This window comes from Coffea eugenioides, chromosome 6, assembly GCF_003713205.1.
Source record: "Coffea eugenioides isolate CCC68of chromosome 6, Ceug_1.0, whole genome shotgun sequence".
In the NCBI taxonomy this organism is placed as follows: domain Eukaryota; kingdom Viridiplantae; phylum Streptophyta; class Magnoliopsida; order Gentianales; family Rubiaceae; genus Coffea; species Coffea eugenioides.
The window spans coordinates 38909560-38930851 of record NC_040040.1 but is presented as its reverse complement, the minus strand read 5'-3'; the positions used below and the strand labels follow the sequence as shown (position 1 = coordinate 38930851).

Genomic DNA, 21292 nt, shown 5'->3' with positions numbered 1-21292 from the left:
GTCTTAATTATCTTAGGTTTCAACTTTAAAATTGTTTAGCCTGCATTTGTTGTTATGTTGTATTTATGCTTCTTATTCTTTTTTTTTTTTGGCTAAGATCTCCATCTTATATGTGTCGAGCAAAAAAAACTAATTGCTATAAAAATACCGGGGTATTTTGCACTATTTTTTGGGGTTCAATCACACTCAATACCATTATTACAGTAATCTCTTTTACATTTTATATATCATTTATAGCCTACTATAGGGAACCTTTACCTTATTATATGTGCATGAATTATTCTTAAGAATATTTCTTCCAATTATTGGTTTAGTACATATTCATTTCGATTCTTGGTTTAGTACATATACATAATATATAATTTTTAAAAATTAAGTGGCATCAATTGACCCCATTTTAAGCCACGTGGCTCAGGCAATTACCATGAGCTAGAACTATGCCAAACAAATATCCAAATAGCAGCATTAGGTTTTATGAACACAACCAAAGGAAAAAAAACATATACATAATATATAATTTTTAAAAATTAAGTGGCATCAATTGACCCCATTTTAAGCCACGTGGCTCAGGCAATTACCATGAGCTAGAACTATACCAAACAAATATCCAAATAGCAGCATTAGGTTTTATGAACACAACCAAAGGAAAAAAAAATTGTGGGTAGTTTTCCTTTAATTTTTGAAGTTAGAGTGAATTTTCATTTTCACAAACAGTCAAAAACAGGCAAAAGTAGCGAAACGGTTGACCTGCCGACCGAAGCAGTCAGTCACCAGTCAATCCATATGACCGGTCAGCTCGCAGCCGTTGGACCAAATTCCCCCTACTTCTTTTGCTACACTACACCCACTTGCTTCTAACGCACGTGCTTCTCACGTCACTCTTGCTAGCGATACAAATACCCCACCGGTTTTCCTCTCAGCAAAGATGCTCAGAACTGAATGATTGAATCATGAATTCCATTTCCTCCAATGGCGGCTTTTCCTCCATTATCCGCCTCAACATCGGTAAGTTCTTCCTCATTTTCCATCTAGATATAATAAATAAATGTATATATTTATTTATGTATCAGCCAAATTACTTGATCAATCTTGGGAGCAAGCGAGCCCTAATTCTGAATTTTGTTTTTTTATTTACATATTTAATTGTAGGAGGGAAGAAATTTTGCACTACTGTGGATACATTAACTCACCGCGAGCCGGATTCGATGCTCGCTGCAATGTTCAGCGGTCGGCATACTCTAAGCCATGAATCCGACAAGGTATATTTTATTAGCATTTCTTCATTAGGACCAATTTGAAGCTGTAGATTTTTTTTCGGTGTATTCAATTATCTATTTTCTTCTGCTCTTAGTAATTTAATTGATGTGCTCTTAGTACAGTGATTTGCTTGTCTTGAAGCAAAGGAGGAAAGATATTAGTGATTTGTTGATAGTCTGGAGTGAGAATTTTTGGGCTTAGGTTGGAAACTCCTCATATTGTGGAAAATGGTATTGTGGATCTTGTTTTTTTGGGATTTAAGGAGATAGGAATTTTGTTTCTTTTTGCTTTATACTAGTTGCAAGCCCTATCACCCTGCTCTTGGATTCGGTGGGATCCGATGGTCTATGAGATTGCTCTAGGAAGTTTATCATTCTTTGCTGTGTTTGAAGCTGTTTTAGATGAATACTTGATTGGATAATATGTGCAGTAAGTAAATTTGTATCTAGCCATTTTTTATGGCTTAGAAGTCACACCACAAATGGAATTTTCTCTAGGGACGAGATTATTTTTTACCCCAGTTTTCGTTCTAGCCACTTACAGATACAGTTATGGAGCCACCTTGGTGTGAGGGTGGGCAATTGCCCCCTCCACTTTGCAAAAATCACAAAATATGCTTGAAAACTTTATAAAATTTTAGGTTTCTCTCACTATTGCCCACCCTTAATTTTAAAACATGCCCTTATCTCTTGAACTTGCCCCCCTATAATTTGGAAACTAGTCATCTCTAAACAGCCAATTTATTTCTTTTAGGTATCTCTTCTACTGTCCAATTATTTCAAAGCTATTAATTAAGCTACATTTAATTACCATTTGAATGAGAAAAATTATAGGAAGTGGAACAAGAAGCCAAATATTTTTTTAATTCCATTTTAAGTGTACAATCTTGCCCCCACTGAGCCAAAGTCCTGGCTTCACCATTGGTACTATAAATACAGTTGCACACGATGTTCCACATTCTGAAGGCATGACTGTCAAAGCTAGTTCCATTTTTTCCCCCATGTATTGTAGTTATGAACTCATCTGTTATGTTATGAATTAAGTTGTTGTTTCTTTAGTGTTATGACTTACTAAAGCCCTTGATAGTTCAATTTGGGAACTATCTAATAGAAATTAACAGCAGAGAATTCTTTTTAATCTTTGGGCTGGAGTCAAAAGAGTAGAAGCTTCTTCTTTTGGTAACTTAAGTTTAAACTATTTTCTTTCACTCAATGTGCTGCAGGGATATGTTTTTGTGGATAGGGATGGAAAACATTTTCGGCATATTTTGAATTGGTTGAGGGATGGTGCTGTCCCAATGCTGAAAGATTCTGAATATTTAGAGCTTTTGCGAGAGGCGGAATATTACCAACTTCTTGTGAGTCATTGTTGGATTAATTTGCTTGTTTGATGGAGAACAACTTACATACCATTTGTGTCTGCATTGCCTTTTGAATGCAGAAAGATAAAGTTCTTGTTTCCTCTGCCTTTCTCTACGTTTCTGGCTGTACTATTTGATACCTTTTGGAAAATATTTTGGTGCGTTAGGTTTAGAAGTTGTTTTCTATCTGTGTATTTAGAAATCAGTTCCTGTGCTTTGAATTTTTAGGTTTCTAAATCATCTCCTCTCACGCTAGAACAAAATCGCTAGAACAAAATTGATTGCTCTATTCCCTCTAAATGTATGGCAAATTTGTGTCGGAACTTCTCTGTCTGTCTGTCTGACTCTCTTTCATTGGAACTTCGTACTTGAATATCAATTAACATCTGATTCTATGTTTTTCAACTGGTAAACATGCTGTTATGGATAACTTCATCCTCTGAAGAAGATGCTCTTATCTCCTCTGTCATATGATTAACTACAGGGACTGATAGATGGAATTAAAATTGCTCTAAGTAAGAAGGAGGAGGAGGAATTGGGTACGGAATTGACTCGCATTGATATAATCAAATGCATACAGTCCGAGAGAGTTAGATTCCGAGGAGTTAATCTTTCTGGTCTCGATCTTTCTAAGCTGGTAAGAATTTGCAACTCTTGTATACCTGCTCGTTGTAATGTAATGTGTATTTCATCTGTAGTATAATCTTATTGATCGGTAAGATTAATAGGTTTACCATAGAAATATTTTCTAGATGTAAATGATTGAATTAAAGGGAACATGAAGAAAAATGCCTGGAAAAGTTTGTAATGCATTAAGCATCCAGCATAACTTTTTCAAGGACCTCTGACTATTAGTTGTAATTATGTCCTACCTTCATTTATTCTAGATGTCTTACCTCTGACTTTTTCAAGCATCCAGAGTATGCTTCATTTTTCATTTCTAGTTTATGATTGTGGTCTCCTGGGTTGGGGATGCTGGGTCTTTGATGTTTTCAGGACCTGTCATATGTGGACTTCGGCTATGCATGTCTTAAAAATGTATTCTTTTCACGTGCAAATCTCCACTGTGCAAAATTCAGGGTAAGCATTCTTTTTCTCTTCTCCCACTCATATTGGCTTTTGCCTTCTAGAATTTACTGTTCATCAAATACATGTTTATGTTTATCCTGTAAATTAAAGTTTTTTATTTATATCACATGTAAAAAATTGGACTCTTAAGATTCTGAATTGCTTTTTTACCTTTATGATTTGGTCTTTAGATCGTTTTGTTGTTTCTTAGTAAAAATGTTGGTCATATGGGTTTTAAGGTTCTGTTTGTCAGAGACGATTATTTTCTGATTGCTTTATACTCCTTATGTGAATTTTTGTTTCCTATACTACAGGTAATATTTTTCATCTTTATTACAGGATGTGGATGCTGAGGCTTCCATTTTTCACAATGCAACTTTGCGTGAGTAAGGTTTTCATGTTGATTTTCTTTGCATCATTTTTTTGTTTTCTTTGGGTATATGACTAAGTAGAATAATTTTCTGAACATTTATTTGAGGTTCTAAGTAAAGTGTCTGCCGTCAGTTTGTGTCTATTCTTTATCCTTTCAAGTACATTTATGTATTTTGACATACCTGAGAAAAATCTTGTTTTGCCTAGGGAAGATGCGAATTTACTGGAGCCAACCTTCGTGGAGCTTTATTAGCAGGTGCCAATCTTCAGAGTGCAAACTTACAAGGTAATTTGTTGCTTCTTGTTTGCAATTACAGGATATAAATACCTTCTTTAACAAATCCTGTCACCATGTTTCTCAATAACTGTTGTAGACTTGGTGTTCCTTCCTTGGAAGGCACCACTGATGACATAACGTACATGGGATTCCTGGCACTCTTGCAATCATTAGTCGATATAGTCTTTCTGGCAACTGGTAGATAAGTAACATAATATGCCCATTCTTATAAGCGAAGCCTCTTTTACTTTTAGCGCATACAAAGGATATGACTTGTATGATGTAACAAGCAATCTGACATGATGATATGATGTTTTTCTTTTGCTAATAATTTGAACTTAGGGAGGGGACTGCAATATTCTTTCTGATGCAGTCTGGGCCATAACATAGGTCCTCAACAATTATAACTTCACAAGCCACCAACCAAAGCAGCTGCAATATGTAGATAAGTTATTGGCAAAAAGTATTCTGGTTACTTTAAACAAAAATATTTGCACTAGAAATCTGTGTTGTCTTAGAAATTTTGTGATCAAAGGAGTCTATCCTCCATGTACGATATCTTTTGGATCTTTGAGCAATTGTCTAATATAAGAAGTCTAAGCATAGCAACTGTGTGATCTAAAAAATCTAAAGGTCCTCATTTTATGAACCCTAGAGATCTGCATTTGAGGCAACCTTGCTGTTCATGAATATGGTCATGGTAAAGGTCCTCATCATTTAAAGTTTTGCTTATCTTTTTTATTCCCCCTCTTCTCACTGCAGTTGATCTTTGCTAGTTTCAAAATAATAAGATAGAATGAAGGAATGGTGGCTAGCTGTTTAAGCAAAAGAAAGAAAATAAACAGGAAACCTTAAGAGATATTAGCTGTTTGCTTAACAGAGGAGATGAAGGTAATGTATCAAATACATTTACAAGAAGCAAAGAAAGAAAGAAAGTAGAGTATGAACGTAAAAGTGAATTTGAGTGCAGCCACATGTATGTTCACTATGATTGAAAAAGGGAAATGAGATATTTTGAGGGAGAAAGAAGTTACAAGTAGATGCTATTTTAGCATTTGTGTCTTGTTGACTGACTGGTTACTTGGAAATCAGAACATGACGAGGAAATGATGTCATTTCAGACATTATGAGAAACAGTTCTTATAACAGTTCATTCAGTTAGGATGCTTTTTTCAACTTGCTAGTAGGCTACAGTTTCATTAAACTTTGATTCTCTCTCTTTCTGTTAGTGTTTAATTGAATAAAACAAGCATGGTTAAATTGCATTATACTTGACCTATGGCCTGCTTTATTTCCACATGGAAATAGGTCTTACACTTATAATGCTAGTGGACAAGATAGGAAAGATCTTGCCTATTAGTGCTAGTTGAAGAATGGGAGGATCTTGGGGCTGTTGCAGGGTTGTGAAGAGTACCCCTGAACTGTTGTGGGCGGAAAGAGGGAAAACAGAACAAAGCAACTGCTAAAGAAAAAATTTAATTCATTATTCATTCATCTCTCTACCTAGAATGTCACAGGAACACGTATTTTTAAGCTATAAACTTTTATAGAAAGAAATAGAACTCCTAGTTTCTGTTCTAAGTAGGAAAGCAAGCTAGTTGTAGAGCTTCTCTAACATTTACTACCCCATCTAGTTACCTAGTATAATAAATAACAAAAAAAAAAAAAGACAAAATGGCATAGTTGCTGGAAATTTCCTGAGAACAAGTATAAGACCAAAATAGAGCAAATTATTCGGATGGCCATTGAACTTTTGGAATCCTCGAGTTTGGCCACTGAACTTTTAAAAGTCTGGTTTTGGCATTGAACTATCTAAAGTTTAGATTTCGGGTCATTTCGTCAGATTTAGTCGTTAACTATGCCCCTTTTGTCTTGTGAATAGTGCCAGCAGTCAGATCTGTCATATTTAATGTTTAAATTTGACGGAATGCCCTGAAATCTAAACTTTAGATAGTTCAGTGGTCAAAACCAGACTTTTAATAGTTCATTGATCAAAACTCAATGATTCCAAAAGTTTGGTGGCCATCCAGAAAATTTCTCACCAAAATACCCCTTAAGACCTAAAATTGTAGAAAGTTTTAAACCTAAGAAAATAAAACCACATTGAAACTTAAGGACACTTAAAGGATGTATTTTTGCTGCCAATTAGGTGTTAATCTTTAAGGGATGCTTAGAATATCGTGAAAATCTTTTACTTTTAGAATTCCTTGAACCCTTGGTTGATTACATAACTATCTTCTTTTTGTTTGTCTGCCTTTGTAACTGCATCTAAGTAAAGCATCATTTTTATATTATTTATGATCATTCTTGCAGATGCATGCTTGGTAGATTGTAGCTTTTGTGGGGCAGATCTGCGATCAGCGCACTTACAGGTGAAATATTCTCAAGTTTAACTGGACTGCTCTCATTCATGTTTTCTTGTTTCCTCAGTGCATCTGTCAAACATATTTTCATGAAACAAATTTGCCATTTGCCTCAGTGCATCTGTCAAGCACATTTTCATGAAATAAAATTCCCATTTGCCGTTCCTCTTCCTTCGGAATTCTTTGCAGCTGTTGTATTACAATAAATTATGTTTCACACACATGCAGTGATGCACAATATACATGAAGATTTGTTGTGCCTCGCACATATTGCATTGCTTTGATCTTTGAAATTTATGGTAAAGGAATACAATGTTTTCTAAGGGCATTAAGCATAACATGGATGAGATAAAATTTAAAGTTTGCAACTGTGTAATGTCATCTTTGGGAAAATAGTTTTTTATGGCATGTTAACATAGTATTGTGATTTAAACAAAATGGATTAGAGTGAGGGTAAGATTACTTACCTGTGTTTCCCCTAAAGGGAAATGGATAGTTTGAGTGAATATGAAATCAAATTCGTCCAGTAAATTGGGATAGATAGCTGGAACTGCTGAAGATTACATCCTGGAGGAAAACTTGTGGAGGTTAATCTGAAAGATTTCATACTTAATGTTATACCCCTCTTTGCTCTCTCTGCTTGCTATGGCTGACTTGAAATCTGAACTCAGGTATTTAAATGTTAAGTCACAGAATAGCTGCACATTCATAGAAAGGTGACAGTCCCACAATATTGATGAACTAATTCAGTTAAAGTTGTCAAGATGTAGTACTAAATGCTTAGCAAAATGCTGAACAAATACTTCAGACCGTTATTGTACGTCCACTTTCACAAGAGAAGTTTCATGAAGGTTTTAGCTTCTACTTTGCCTGAGGTTCATTCTAAATAATGCTGCTAAAATTTTGGGACAATGGCTAATTGTAACTTTGAGAACTTTATAGCATTTTAATCTTTAATGAGTTTTTCATGCAAACTATGATGTAGTGATGGAATTTGTATGTAGAAACTTTTCTGTCCAGCATGATGAAACCAAAGCTTTTGAGAGCATATTGGTATTTTGTTGTAATTGTGATAAAACTTGAATAAATCTAGAACATTTTATTTAGGACAAATAACTATTGATTTTGTGTTTGGACCGGGTTCTTCTAAGTGTTGTATTTGTAACCAAAGGCTATTTTTGCATAAATAATTTAAAGAAAAGGAAAACCTTAAAGTGCCTTTGGCCCTATTGGACTTAGCTTCTCATTGATGGAAGTCCATTTTCAAGATACTTTTTAAATTGTACCTTGCAAATTAGCTTTTAGAAGATATGTAGCATTTGTTGAATATGCATGTCGTAAGTGCTTTTAATCTAAAGTTTCACTTATTAGGCAAATCCTGTTACAGTCAAACAACTTGAGGACAACAAAATGACTTGTTTGACACTATATATTGCCCTTGCTTATCATTTGTCATTATGCTAAAACCTCAATATTTTTTTTATCAAGAACCTGGGTAATTGCTTAAATGGTGGTAGATTGTTCTTCGTTTAAAACATAAAAATTTAGAAGTTTGTCCTTTATTCTTAGCAATCTTCTGAAATCAACTGGAATTTGGAGTGTCAGTTTTGTATATCAATCCATACGTTTTGATACATTGATACATTTAAACAGAAGTGCGCATATATTTTAGGATATTTGCAATTGCTTAACTTGTAACAGGAATCTAGGAATTTTTGGATTTTGGAGCATGAATTCATTCGATATTTTGGTAGATGGAGGATTGATTCTAGGTTTGAGTTAGCTTTATGATGTTGAGAGGAAAGTACTTGCATCTGTTTGGTGGGATTAGAAACAGAGATGAGCTGCATGGGTAGTGGTGCCACTGCCTTCATGTTTCATTTGAACACTACAAGGTTGTTTCTGTTAATTTTATCACTAAATGTAAATGATGTCAACGTCCAAAAATTAGTAGAGAATGTGAGGTTAATTGGAAGATGGAATAAGTGGTGGTGGTGTTTGGTGGCTGTCCATCTTTATTTTGAGTTGCAAAATGTGCTAGGATTTATGGGAGGAGAAATAAGAAGGGGAAGAAAGAAGAATCGGAAAAATAAAAAATAGGAATAAGAACAAAAGAAGAAATCCATTGAACTGATAAAAATACAATACCTCTGAAAGAAATTGTGCAACTCACATGAGGTACTTTATATTAAACTTAGTGGAGATATGCGGTGGAATAAACATACAAAAGTTAAATGATCAAATTGAGTCCAAGCAACTCACATGAGTGTTTTTTTTTTTTGAACTTAGTGGAGATATGTATGGAATGGGTGAAAATATTAAACAAACAAAAAATGATCAAATTGAGTCTAAAAGTAATTGAGAAACTAAAATGAGACATATGAAGAAGTTTAAACTGGCCATCTTGTGCACTTTGCCCTATTAGATATTAAAAGAACATCAATGTTGAATTGGATATTTGACTTTTATTCAAGTGGAGTCTGGGATATGTTTGGACGTCCCCAGGAAGTCGATTCTAGGGAAGGCATCTCTAATTGGTGAATTGACTTTCTTCGTAGTGCATGTAAATTAACCACCAAATTCTTAAAAATTTTCCAACTGGTATTCCATATTGAATGGGATGCTAGGGAGGCAGTTTATCATTTCACATCATGAAACCTTGCATTGAATATTTGTGCCACTTTGGCTAATAAGTTTCAAAATCTTAATTGCCTTTTTTCTTTTAATGCCTAGAATTTTAAGATTTTTTTAATAAAAACATGTATAAATGGAAATACATTATCTGGAACAAGGGTTATTTATCAAAGATTGGCTTTCTTATTCAAAATTTAAATAGTATTGCTGTTTTGAAATTACTTCCAAGGATACATAAGTCGATTTTGAAAATAGAATTTAAAGTTGATTTTGTCTGTGTTTGTTCCCAATATTTGCTTGTTCTGAATGTTTTCTTGATGAAATCATTGCGACTACTTTCCTGTCCTTCACATTTTGGGCTGGGCAAACTAGTTTTCTTGAAAATGTTTGTGAACACAAGGGCTGTAATAAGAGAGAGACAAATTGGTGTGATCCAGACATACAAGACTAACAAATTGAAGCCTGAGAAGGTATAATATTGATAATGAGAGCTTCTAATCATAATCACCCCTTCATTGGTACTTACAAGTAATATGGCTTAGGTAATATGTAAAAGAGTATTGGGAGTTTTTGGAGAGTGGTTGTTGTTGTTGTCTGATCAGTGGTATTGCCTTTAAAGTGAAAGGAGGCCAGAGGTAATTAATTCTCAATTGAGGAACAAGAAGGGAAATAGAGAAGAAATTGAGGGGGAAATTGCAGTGGGTCTGAGGAAGGAGAAATTTGGAGTATTTTGAGTAAAGGGAAGGAAGAAGATATGTAATCTTAGTACAGTAGCTGATTTCTTGAATATCGACTTTGAAGGAGATTGAGAAAAAGTCAACTTTAAAGTCAATTATTAGGACATCGACTTCTATTCTTTGGGAAGCCAGTTGAGAACATCAATGAGTTTGTTTGGATAAGAGTTTATTTGGATGATTTATTTGAGATATTTACTGTAGCACTTTTTGTGATGTGATGTGTGTGAGATAAAAAGGTGATTGGGAAGATAAAAAGGTGATTGGGATTTGTGAGGCAAAATTTTTTTTTTCCAAATTCTCTCTATCCAAACAAACTCAATGTATTTCTAGTTTCTTTTTTAATTAAAAAGCAATATTCACAGTAACCCTTAAAATGAACATATTTTGGAGACAAAGACCAATTGGGGATGTGCAAAATAATTGTAAGTTATGTGTGTGTATATTGTACAAAAGGATCTCATGATGGATAGAAAAGTCGACACCGCTGGTTATCATAGTTGTCCAAGCAAGGAAAGGGGATATAATGGAAAAATTGAACAGCACATTGGTTTCTCTTTTATGTGGACTTGCCCTTTTCTTGTTTCCCATCTTTTGCTAAACTTGCTTCTCGACTTTGCTTGCTTTAAATTGTCAGACGGCTGATCTTACAAATGCTAACTTGGAAGGAGCTAATCTGGAAGGAGCCAATCTAAAGGTAAGTGGTGCCTTTTGTTGTTTGTCAATGCTTATAAGAGTACCAATTTTCTTTCTTTCTTTTTTAATTATTTGGCAATTTTCATATGAATGTACAGATTGTTTATTTGTGTGCTTCCAGGGTTAGTGAGTGTCTGAAGTTGGGTTTAGTGATTTCATTATAAGTTGAGAATGGTATTTGTTGTCTTCAATTACATGATCTTGGTTTTAAATGGATATTCTACACTTCATTATGTATACTATCTAAATACTAGTTTGAAGTAGGTTATTTATTGTTAGTAGTTTTGTACTTCAGTCTTTAAATTGGACTTTTCTGTTTGTCTTGGCACATGTTTTTAGGTGAGGATTGAATTAATATACTAGTAGTTTGGGTGGGACAAAGTGGGCAGCCTGGAGGACAGTTCGTTTCTTTATCATCTTTTACATATGACAAATTGATAGTAGGTCTCAAATCATTTTCGTAGAGCTTTTGCATGAACTTAACAACTGGGTGCCAGAAAGAATTATTCCATAATGTGCATCTCTCGTTGAGCATTGCAGGAAAATAGGGTCTTAGCTCAGCCCTCGTATGCTTTCCCCTTTTCCACTAAGCAATTTTTGATGATTAAAGAAGAGGAATATTCTCATCATGTCATTGGTTGTATAATTTTGAAATTATATGTAGTGTTGTTCTTCTGTTATTCATTGGACTGCCCTGTGTTATTAGTGGTGGGAGACGGTTATTAAGCATTGTTCCATTTTGAGGAGTGTATTGTCATTGGAACCTGGTGCTCTCCTTGTTTGGGCTTTAGAATACCAGCATCAGTTCTTATTACCCAAATCATATAAAAGATATCACTTGGCAGTGGGTGAGGTCACTTAGCAGCCATCAGACCTTGATAAGTTTTTGCATCAAATAACTTTTATCGCCATTGTAATACAGCCTTTTTTCTGATCATTTTCGATATTGTACATTATTTTACTTTTATAATCTACTGTCTATTGACAAGGAACAGAAAGGAATGAATGAGAAAAAATGGGCTGCTATAATTTCACCGGTAGTATTGCTTTTGCATTTTCTTTCTAGTTGTGCACTTGAAGCATGTTCCTGGTTGCTGAATTATATGCTGGTTTACCCAACTGAACGTCCTGTACTCTTATGAAACTTGTTGCCCAAGTGCTATTTCTTATGAGATGCAAGATTATAGTGCCTGCTGCCTCTTAATTTGTGTGGCCTTACAATGCTATCAATTGGACATCCAGATATCTATAAATTGGTGTATTTGATTTTAAACTTCAATAGTGATGTTTGATTGTTGCACATTCAGAGCCACTGGTGATTGTATCCACATTCTTTTTTGTCTCTTTGTTTCTTTTGTCTAGCTACTTGGGTTACCTCTAACTCAGCCCCTCTATTCTCCTCCATCCAGGGTGCAAAGTTAACTAATGCCAATTTGAAGGGTGCCAATCTCCAGAGAGCTTATCTTCGGCATGTGAATCTTCGTGAGACAGTAAGTAAAAGTTGTCCATGCATTTCCTTCTTTTTAACTCATGTTTATAAAGCGAATGTAGGTACCTACCATAACAAAGCTGTTGCCAGTCTTTTCAATATAGTATTTTTATCCTTCATTCATAGTGTATCTGTATTGGAGTACATGGAGATTATTTGTGTTTGATATGCTAGCTTTAGTTCTCTCTGGTGTGTGGTGTTAGTTTCTTGAGGGGGAGAGGGAGGGGATTTTGGGTCAATTTTTTGTTCTTTTAAAAGCTTTTATTCCTGCATGGGAAAAATATAAAAGCAAAACTACTGAAAAGGCTTAAGATTCAAATCTGAAATTGTGTTGCTATTGCAAAATATTCTTATGTAAAAGGACAAATGAATATTCGTGAAGTAGTACAACATATTTTACAATTCCAACTTGCATTGCTTAGAATAAGAACTATTGGATCTTCCAAAATGATGAGGGAGCAGGGTCTCGATTAGTTCAGGCTATTGTATGACATAATATTTGGACTTTACCATCTTGGTGCTGGTTGCAAACACTTCTATTGTCCCTGTTGTTTTACCCTTCCTCTCTGTTCTCCAAAGAGATGGAAAAATGAAAAGAAGATGACAACCAAAATTTATATATAAAAAAAAACTCCTCCATCCCAATCTGTATTGTGCTTCTACAGAAATGTACTTAACATGCATCTATGCTGAACTTATTGAGAAGATTGCACGGTCCCATGGTATGAAATGGAACCTTTTTGGCCAACTATATGAGGGGTAAATGAGGGAGTCAGATTTAAGTTGTTTGCTATTTTGGGTAGGTACCAGAATTTTGGGACAACTGAGAATAAAAGCATGACAGTTTCAATGGGACAGAGAGTTCAAAAAAGTGGGGGAAGGGAAAACCTATCCTGCTCTGGAAAGATGCTTGCTTCTTACTCCAAATGGAACTTGTTCATAATAAATAGGATGTTGAACGACCCTTTCCAGCTATTTTTCTGGTTTGTCTTCATATGAGGCAACAAAGCTGTTTTGAAGTTTTGCTCAAAGTTTATGTATTTTATTTTTCATTTTTTTAATGTAAGCTAGGCTCAAAGAATGTAGACATTGGAAGCCGCCATTTTCTTGTCATTTTAGTGGTTATATTCTGTTTATTTGATATCATGGAAAAGAACTTGAGATTGTGTAAGCTGGTCATTTAATTTTCTTTTCAGCAGTTTTAAGCTTTGCAATTGTCAAGATGTTGTCTTGCAAGAAAAGAAATTAAATACAATCAAAATCATTTCAGTCATGCATTGATGAAGTTAGTAATGTGTTCTGACAAACAAGTCATTGTTTAGATCATTATTGTCAGATGCTAAGCTATTTTGGTTTCCAAAAAGGAAAAGCCGGAGCTGCATTGTATCATTCTTTGATTATACATTATGCCCCTATTCGCTTCTCTCTCTCTCTCTCTCACTCTCTTGCACACATGCGCGCGCACACAGATGCAACATATGCATGCACAAATGCACACAGAGACCCCACATGAACACATAATGTAGTCTACATTTTGTTAGACAGATTCTGAGCATCTGGAATTGCTCTCACTCTGAATCCCACCTCTTCCCCTCCCCTCAAGTGCTTGCACCAAATAAAACATCATTTCGGGAAAAGAGCTTTTTCGAATAAAGCTACAAGGCTTGTTGTAACAGGAATTTAGTGCAGTTTGTCACAGGATGAACATCATAGACAAATTTGTTTTGCTTGTTAATATTTATTAACTTCTTGATTCAGCTAGTTCCTATGAACATTTACTAGCTCACTGCTTCATCCACTATGGAATATGTATATCTTATTTGACTGAATTAACTATCTTGATGCTCACAGCAATTGGAAGGTGCAAAGCTTGATGGTGCCAATTTGCTGGGAGCAATCAGGTGATGAACAGATGTACAACATGGTGGGCATGTAAGGCATCCGTCCGGCTATATGTAATATATATATATATATATATATATATATATATCTATTTCTGTGTTATTTTAATTTGCCAATCCAGGATCTTTACTGGCGGATGTTGGAAATGGAAGTAGAGACATAAGGATCCTAGCTTATCTATTTGTACAGCAACCATACGATGCCCTTAGTTGTGCTTGATTTATTACTTGATCAAAATATGTGCGAAAACGTTTTCCATTTATGAGGAGTCTCAGCAAACTGTTTTAGAGATTGTCAAAGTTTCAGTATCATGCAGAAGGCCGTCTGGTGCTTGGTACTTGTTCCATAACATTTCTTTTTCTTCCTATATGAGAATATGTTCTCGTCTGCTGTTTCCAAAGTAGAAGGAAGGGTAAAAAAATAAGAAGAGGAATCTATGCCTTTTTTCCATTCGAACAAATGCCGTGTACCAAAGTTCTTAAGCTGAGAGTGCACTGCGTACTATGTGCACTGAACTCTGGTAATGGCTTAAGGACTATGATATATGGTCTCAGCTATTAGCATCCTATTCGAATTTTGAGGTGGTAAACTGGTAATCTCATTGAATTGAACCCGGAGGTGCATGGATTAGTGGTGATTTATTGTGACCCGACTTGTTAACATAGAACCTGTAGTAGGTTAAGGATTAGATTTGGTAAGAAATTAGTTGACACAATCAAGGCATCTGATAAACTTAATTTTAGTTGGATGTTGCATAACAAATGCAATAGATCTTTTGTATCACTTCTTGTGCCACTCTCTGTCCCATTTTTTATTATATTACTATTTATTCTTCAAAAACATCATGTTTTAATTCTTTTTTATTTCCTTAAGATCTAATAACTATGAACTGAGAAGGATATGGCAATAAAAGATTTGTAAAGATCAGTTGCTTCTTTCAAGGTACAGTAAAACCTCCATAAAATAATACAGGATAAATTAATAACCTTTATTAAATAATATTTTTTCCTAGACCCAATTTGGGCTAACGAGCTAAATTAATAATTTTGATAAAAAATAAAATAATAAATTTTCGGAAAACTTTATATAGTCCTTTGGTCCGGTTCATATAATAAATAAATAATTTACTAAAATTACATATTATATTTTTCTAAAATATGAGTTGATTGTTGTTTGTTCTTTTCTTAAACTTAAATCTAACGTAAAGCATTATGTGTGTAAGTATAAAAGAAAACATTCCACGTGCATATTGGCATCTATCTTTTTGATATCTATCATTTAGTATTCCTAAATCTTTTTGACATCTTGATAACAGGAAAGTGTTATCAATTACAACATAATTGAAGATATTGATAGAATTAAATTATATTTATAAATGAAGCAGATATGGATTGGCTTATATTCCTTAGATAGAATTTTAAGTACACTCAATAAGTTAATAAATTATTAATTTATCGATTAATTAATATCTCTTTAAATTAATAGAATTTGTATGGTCTCAAGAATATTAATTTATAGAGGTTTTAAGGTAATTTGATGGGGAGATTAGCCATTAGATTGATGCAAGATAAGTGCTAAATTACCAGTTAGTGAGGTTTTCAAATCTTTCCTAAGTCAATCTGAATTCTCCAGTATTATTATTTTTTTTTTGTCAAATGAATTCTCCATTAAGTTGGTTAGATCCAACTCTAGCTTGCGACTATAGCCAGAAAAATCCCTTGGCTGCCGTTGTTTTGGTTGACTGTCAAAAATGGCTTTAGGGTTTTGACATTTAAATGATGGAAAGAAGGGAGGTTTAGAGTCATTGAATTAGGTTCCGTTGGGATTGCATTATCTGGATTAGTTTTTGGCAACATAGTACTATCTGGACTAAAATCTAGAACCTCTAATTCTTGAAGCCCATGGTATAGTCCATAAAGCTCATTTCATATACATTCTTTCAGAGTTCATTTGATTTTAGATTTGAAGGAAATTGTGATCTTGAGCAAAAAGGCTGGACAACTAAGTTAGGTATTAATAGCTGGGAAAAATTGAAACTTCACAAAGTGTCCATGAGCTTTTTACAACTACCTATCAGTATACGAAGGTGAAACATTAACTTGTAAATCCACATTTTAATAATTAATAACAGTTTTTTCTTATACATATTTATATTGTTTTATAGCATTATACCTAAAATGTTGTTGTTCTATGTATCATATTTCATATCTTAAAAGATAATTTCTTGTATGTAAAACATCGGTGACGAGTGTTATGTACTCAACTCGTGGGGTAAGCGAGGGGAGGGAGTGGAAGTGAGAGAACTCAGGTTTAAGACTTTGGACTTATTAAAAAAAAAAGAAAATTCGTGGGGTAAGCAATTTATCTCGCCCCTTTCCTTTAAAATAGGAATGGCATTTATCTTTTGAAAATGGCTATTTTGAGAAATGACTTTAAAATAATATCAAGAACAGGTGAAGAATGTGTGCAATCATGTCTATCAAGAATGCTTAATTCATGCAAAAGGTAAGTCAAAAGAAATTACTGTAAATTTTTGTTGAATAAGAAAATATGCTATGATCCTTGCGATTACGTTCAGGCATATACATGTTTCCCGTCTCTTTTATGCATTACTTGGCAATAATACATAAACAAATAAATCTTGCAATAAAAGGAAATAGAAACCTGATTAAAACTCATAAAATGACAAATATAACTTACCTAACTTCCAAAATGTAAAATTTTTCAGACCAAAGAGTTGAGAATTAAGGTAAATTCAAATTTTAAAGGAATTTAGTGAAAAATGAATGAGACGGAGAGAGTATAAAACTTCTCGTTAAATCTTGTGCTTTCAGGACAAATTATGCTACCCTAAAATTTCAATCATAATTCACCTATATCACACCCTGGTTGAACAATTCTTGTGCATTATTGGTCTATATGTAATGGTAGCTTCAAAAGTTGCATTATTCTTGTATATGATACAAAGTTTTGACACACATAATACAATCACTTAAACAGCAGTTCGCCTAATTTGATCTTTTGATCAAAAGTTACATCCAATTTGCCAAATTTCTACAAGAAAAGTCTTTGATGGATAATGCTTTGACTTTAATTGACCCCTAGTAAGGAAAAAGTAATATCTTCAAGCCAACCATGATTATCATTCATAAGGTGAATCACATCCATAGGTCCTTTTTTTTGTCCTTACATTTTATCTTTCCCTTCATTTTGGGCTTTTAGCGTTTAATAAGGTGGGGAAGTGGTTTATTGGTCTCAAATCAAGCCACTAACCTTACCAATTGGACATTCAAGCACCCTTTAAGATGGTGAAGAGGAGGTGGAATGCAGTTAAGAGTTGTGTGCCACAGGCTGTGTAAATAAATATGGTCGGCATGGGATTGTTGTTTCAAGGATTTACAAGTGTCCGACCTTCCAAATCTGTTCTATTCTTCTAACCCCAGTTCTTACAATATTCTGAATAATTTGTAGCAGTTGACTATGTTTTTAGTCATTAGAAACATAAAATTCATTCCCCCCCCCCCCCCCCTCCCTAAAAAGAAAGAAAGAAAGAAAGAAAGTCGCAATGTACAGCCTCAAGAGAAAAAGTTAAAATTGATTGCTAGTGATCATGGCTATAAATTTTGGATAAATGCTTCCTATATTGTTAGAGTAAATCATTTTTGACACTAGCCAGTTTAGATTCTTGACGCTTGAATTTTTTACACTAAAAGTGCATCAAACACTAAACCGTGAAACTATTTTATCCAAACAAATGTTGTGTTGGAGACAAAACAGGAGCCACCATGTTAAACCGTTTTTAATATATGGTAGCCATTAAATGGGGCAGTCAGCCAATTTGAGAACTGTATAACAAATTTTGCCCAATTTTTTTTCGAAACGGATCTTCTGTCCCATATTCCCTGTGTCATTCTCTGTCTCATTTTTTATTATATTGCTATTTCTCCTACATAAACACCATATTTTAGTTCTTTTTTGTTTCCTTAAGATCCAATAATTATTAACTGAATAATATATAAAATTTAACAAAGTCAAAAAATCAAAATGCATAAAAAATGAGATTTTTTAATGAATTTTCTGCTGTATTTTTTAATTTTCTATTATATATTACTTTTTTGAAACTGTTGTATTTATTTTTTATTCAATTAATAGTTATTGGATCTTAAGAAAACAAAAAAAGAATTAAAACATGGTGTTTATGTAGGAGAAATAGCAATATAATAAAAAATGGGACAGAGAATGGCATAGGGTGTGAGACAGAAGATCCGTTGCGATTTTTTTGCCTTATTAATAGAATTAGATTTCAAGCTAATAAAATTTAGACAGCAACGGATCTTCTGTCCCACACCCTGTGTCACTTTCTGTCTCATTTTTTATTATATTGTTATTTTTCCTACATAAACATCATGTTTAAGTTCTTTTTTGTTTCCTTAAGATTCAATAACTGTTAATTGAGTAAAAAATAAATACAGCAGTTTTAAAAAAGCAATATATAATAGAAAATTAAAAAATATAGCAAAAAATTCATAAAAAATCTCATTTTTTATGCATTTTGATTTTTTGAGTTTGTTAAATTTTGTGTATTACTCAATTAATAGTTATTGGGTCTTAAGGAAACAAAAAAGAACTAAAACATGATATTTATGTATGAGAAATAGCAATATAATAAAAAATGAGACAAAGAGTGGCATAGGGTGTGGGACAGAAGATCCGTTGCGAATTTAGACCTACTCAGGTATATCTCGAGTTATTTTACTAAAATGCATCCATATCTAATTAATTAATTTCCAATTTTGAGCCAGACTGTCACAAAAATAGTAAGACTTTGCGTCGTCACTCTTATCCGTGACCTGCTGAGAAAGAAGAAAAACATTCAACTTCTCATCTGACTTTGGGCTGGCACATTGACTTAAACTTTAAATTCAAGTACTACAAATCCCTATAGGAAATGCCAGATGACTGACTAGCAATGGATGAATAAAAGCCTTCTTTTCCTAACTTTAGTCCCCTTTTATTAAACTTTCACATGTTCATCATCAAGTCAGCCTGTTTGAGGCTTTAACAAAAGTCACCCCTCCAAGCAAATTTACACACACAAACACACACAGAGACACCCCACATGCATAAAAGAGAGAGATAGAGGAAGAGAGAAAGAAAGAAAGAAAGAAAGAGAGATAAGAGGGATATGGGAAGACCTCCTTGCTGTGACAAAGTTGGCATCAAGAAAGGTCCATGGACCCCTGAAGAAGACATCATCTTGGTATCTTACATCCAAGAACATGGTCCTGGAAATTGGAGATCAGTACCGACTAACACTGGTAACAGTTAACCACAATCAATCAGTCTAGTTCTTCTTCATGTTTTAGCTCAAATTTTCCACTAAATTTATATAGTTGCTTTATTTGCTATAAGGGCTGCTGAGATGCAGCAAAAGTTGCAGGCTTAGATGGACCAATTACTTGAGGCCTGGGATCAAAAGGGGCAACTTCACTCCCCATGAAGAAGGAATGATAATCCATCTTCAAGCTTTACTGGGAAACAAGTACTTTTTTCATTCATCCTTCTGTAATTTTAATTAAACCAAGTTTTTTAGTAGTACCTTTGTTTCTAGGACGTACTCTCTTGAGCCTAGCATGATTTAGGACCTCTCTATCGGCATAATTATCCGTTTAACTTACAAGTCTAAACTAAAGATCGTATTATTTCTATGCATAATACTCTCTTCCTCTATCTTATATTCGTTTTCCACCATTACCAAGTTGTCTTTATAGGAAGAAAAGGCATGAGATATTGCATGACTGTATACTTTTCATTGTACAGATGGGCAGCCATCGCCTCCTATCTTCCACAGCGAACAGATAATGATATAAAGAATTATTGGAATACTCATCTGAAGAAGAAGATCAAAAGATTTCAAGCAGGTTCTGATCCCCAAATCTTATCGGATTCAAGCACAGCGACAATCAATCAGTTGGTTTCAAAGGCGTTTTGTGACGATGGAAAGCATAATAATACTTCTGCAGCTCTAAAGCTAAACCAGAACACCACAGTATATGCCTCAAGTGCAGAAAACATTTCCAGGCTTTTAGAAGGATGGATGAAATCTTCTCCAAGGTCAAATAACATCACTAATTCGCCAACAGGAGGTGACAAAACCCGTGCAACAGGAGATTCAGTGGCTTCTATTTCTGTTAAATGCTGTAGGCCTGTAACTCAGGATGATCAAGAGGCAGGTAATAGTAGTATGGTGCCAAAAGATGAAATTGAGTCCATTTTGTCATTTGACAACCTGAGTGGGCTGGCTTGGGAAAAATCATCTTCTGATGATTCTACTCAAAAGGGTTCTGAGACCAGTGGAAATGAGGAGAAGATCATCATGTCAAGTGATCATCATGCTTATGAACAAAAGCCAAAGCTGGAAAATAATCCTCCTTTGTCATTTCTTGAAAATTGGCTCTTGGATGAAGCTGCTGCTCAAGTTGAAGGAGTGATGGAAATCCCATCAATATTCTGAAGATTAGTCTACCTTTTTCTTATATATTGACCATGTCTGATCAAATTTTCCAGGAAAAAAATTTTCCAATGGAAAAATCAAGTGTATTTGAATGTTTTTAATTAGGATTTCGGAAAAGTCGAATCTCAGTTGTTGGAAGGAAATAGTTTTGTTTGTCGTCCATTTCCTTACTTTCCGGTTGCTACAATTTATTATTTTTTTTTTCAGAAGAGAGTACAGATGTAGTAGAAAATGTATATTACATTTATAAGAGTAACTCCTATTTAGTTATCTATAAAATAAAGAAACTTTAAAATGAATTCTAAGCGTTTTCATATCTCTCTACTAAATAATTACGTTTGCTCACATTAGTTGTAAAGTAATGATATCCACATACCCTTTGAACTTCTTACACAATTCTATGGATTAAATTTATTATACACTGACAATGTATGCACTATCACAATTTAATACATGATAACTAAGTTGAATTTAAATTTATAATCCAAATTTTGTATATCCAATCATGATAGTATATATATTATCAGCGTATATAAAATTTACTTTAGTTCGATTATGTACTTTGCCTATTATATATCCTTGTCATTTGACCTGAAAAAACATTCAAAGAGCATGCAAGAAGTTAA

The 21292-nt window shown here is 34.0% G+C and overlaps 2 protein-coding genes across 3 annotated transcripts; both read left to right on the top strand.

The window, feature by feature from the left end:
* The first annotated feature begins 848 nt into the window (after positions 1–848).
* Positions 849–14539, top strand: LOC113776268 (FH protein interacting protein FIP2). Of its 2 annotated transcripts, XM_027321387.1 has the most exons (12): positions 849–1005; positions 1150–1259; positions 2480–2614; positions 3102–3254; positions 3614–3697; positions 4025–4071; positions 4270–4343; positions 6648–6706; positions 10703–10762; positions 12171–12251; positions 14102–14182; positions 14274–14539. In XM_027321387.1, the coding sequence occupies exons 1-11, from the start codon at positions 951–953 to the stop codon at positions 14153–14155; spliced, it is 912 nt and encodes a 303-aa protein (XP_027177188.1). In that variant the 5' UTR covers positions 849–950; the 3' UTR covers positions 14156–14182; positions 14274–14539. The 2 variants fall into 2 exon arrangements, with proteins under 2 accessions (XP_027177188.1, XP_027177187.1); XM_027321386.1 differs by having other exon boundaries at positions 850–1005; positions 14102–14539.
* A 4588-nt stretch (positions 14540–19127) lies between these two features.
* LOC113774958 (myb-related protein 306) lies at positions 19128–20922 on the top strand. The gene is made up of 3 exons (XM_027319629.1): positions 19128–19470; positions 19565–19694; positions 19973–20922. Exons 1-3 carry the CDS (start codon positions 19338–19340, stop codon positions 20664–20666), a joined length of 957 nt encoding a protein of 318 aa, XP_027175430.1. The 5' UTR covers positions 19128–19337; the 3' UTR covers positions 20667–20922.
* The last annotated feature ends 370 nt before the right edge of the window (positions 20923–21292 follow it).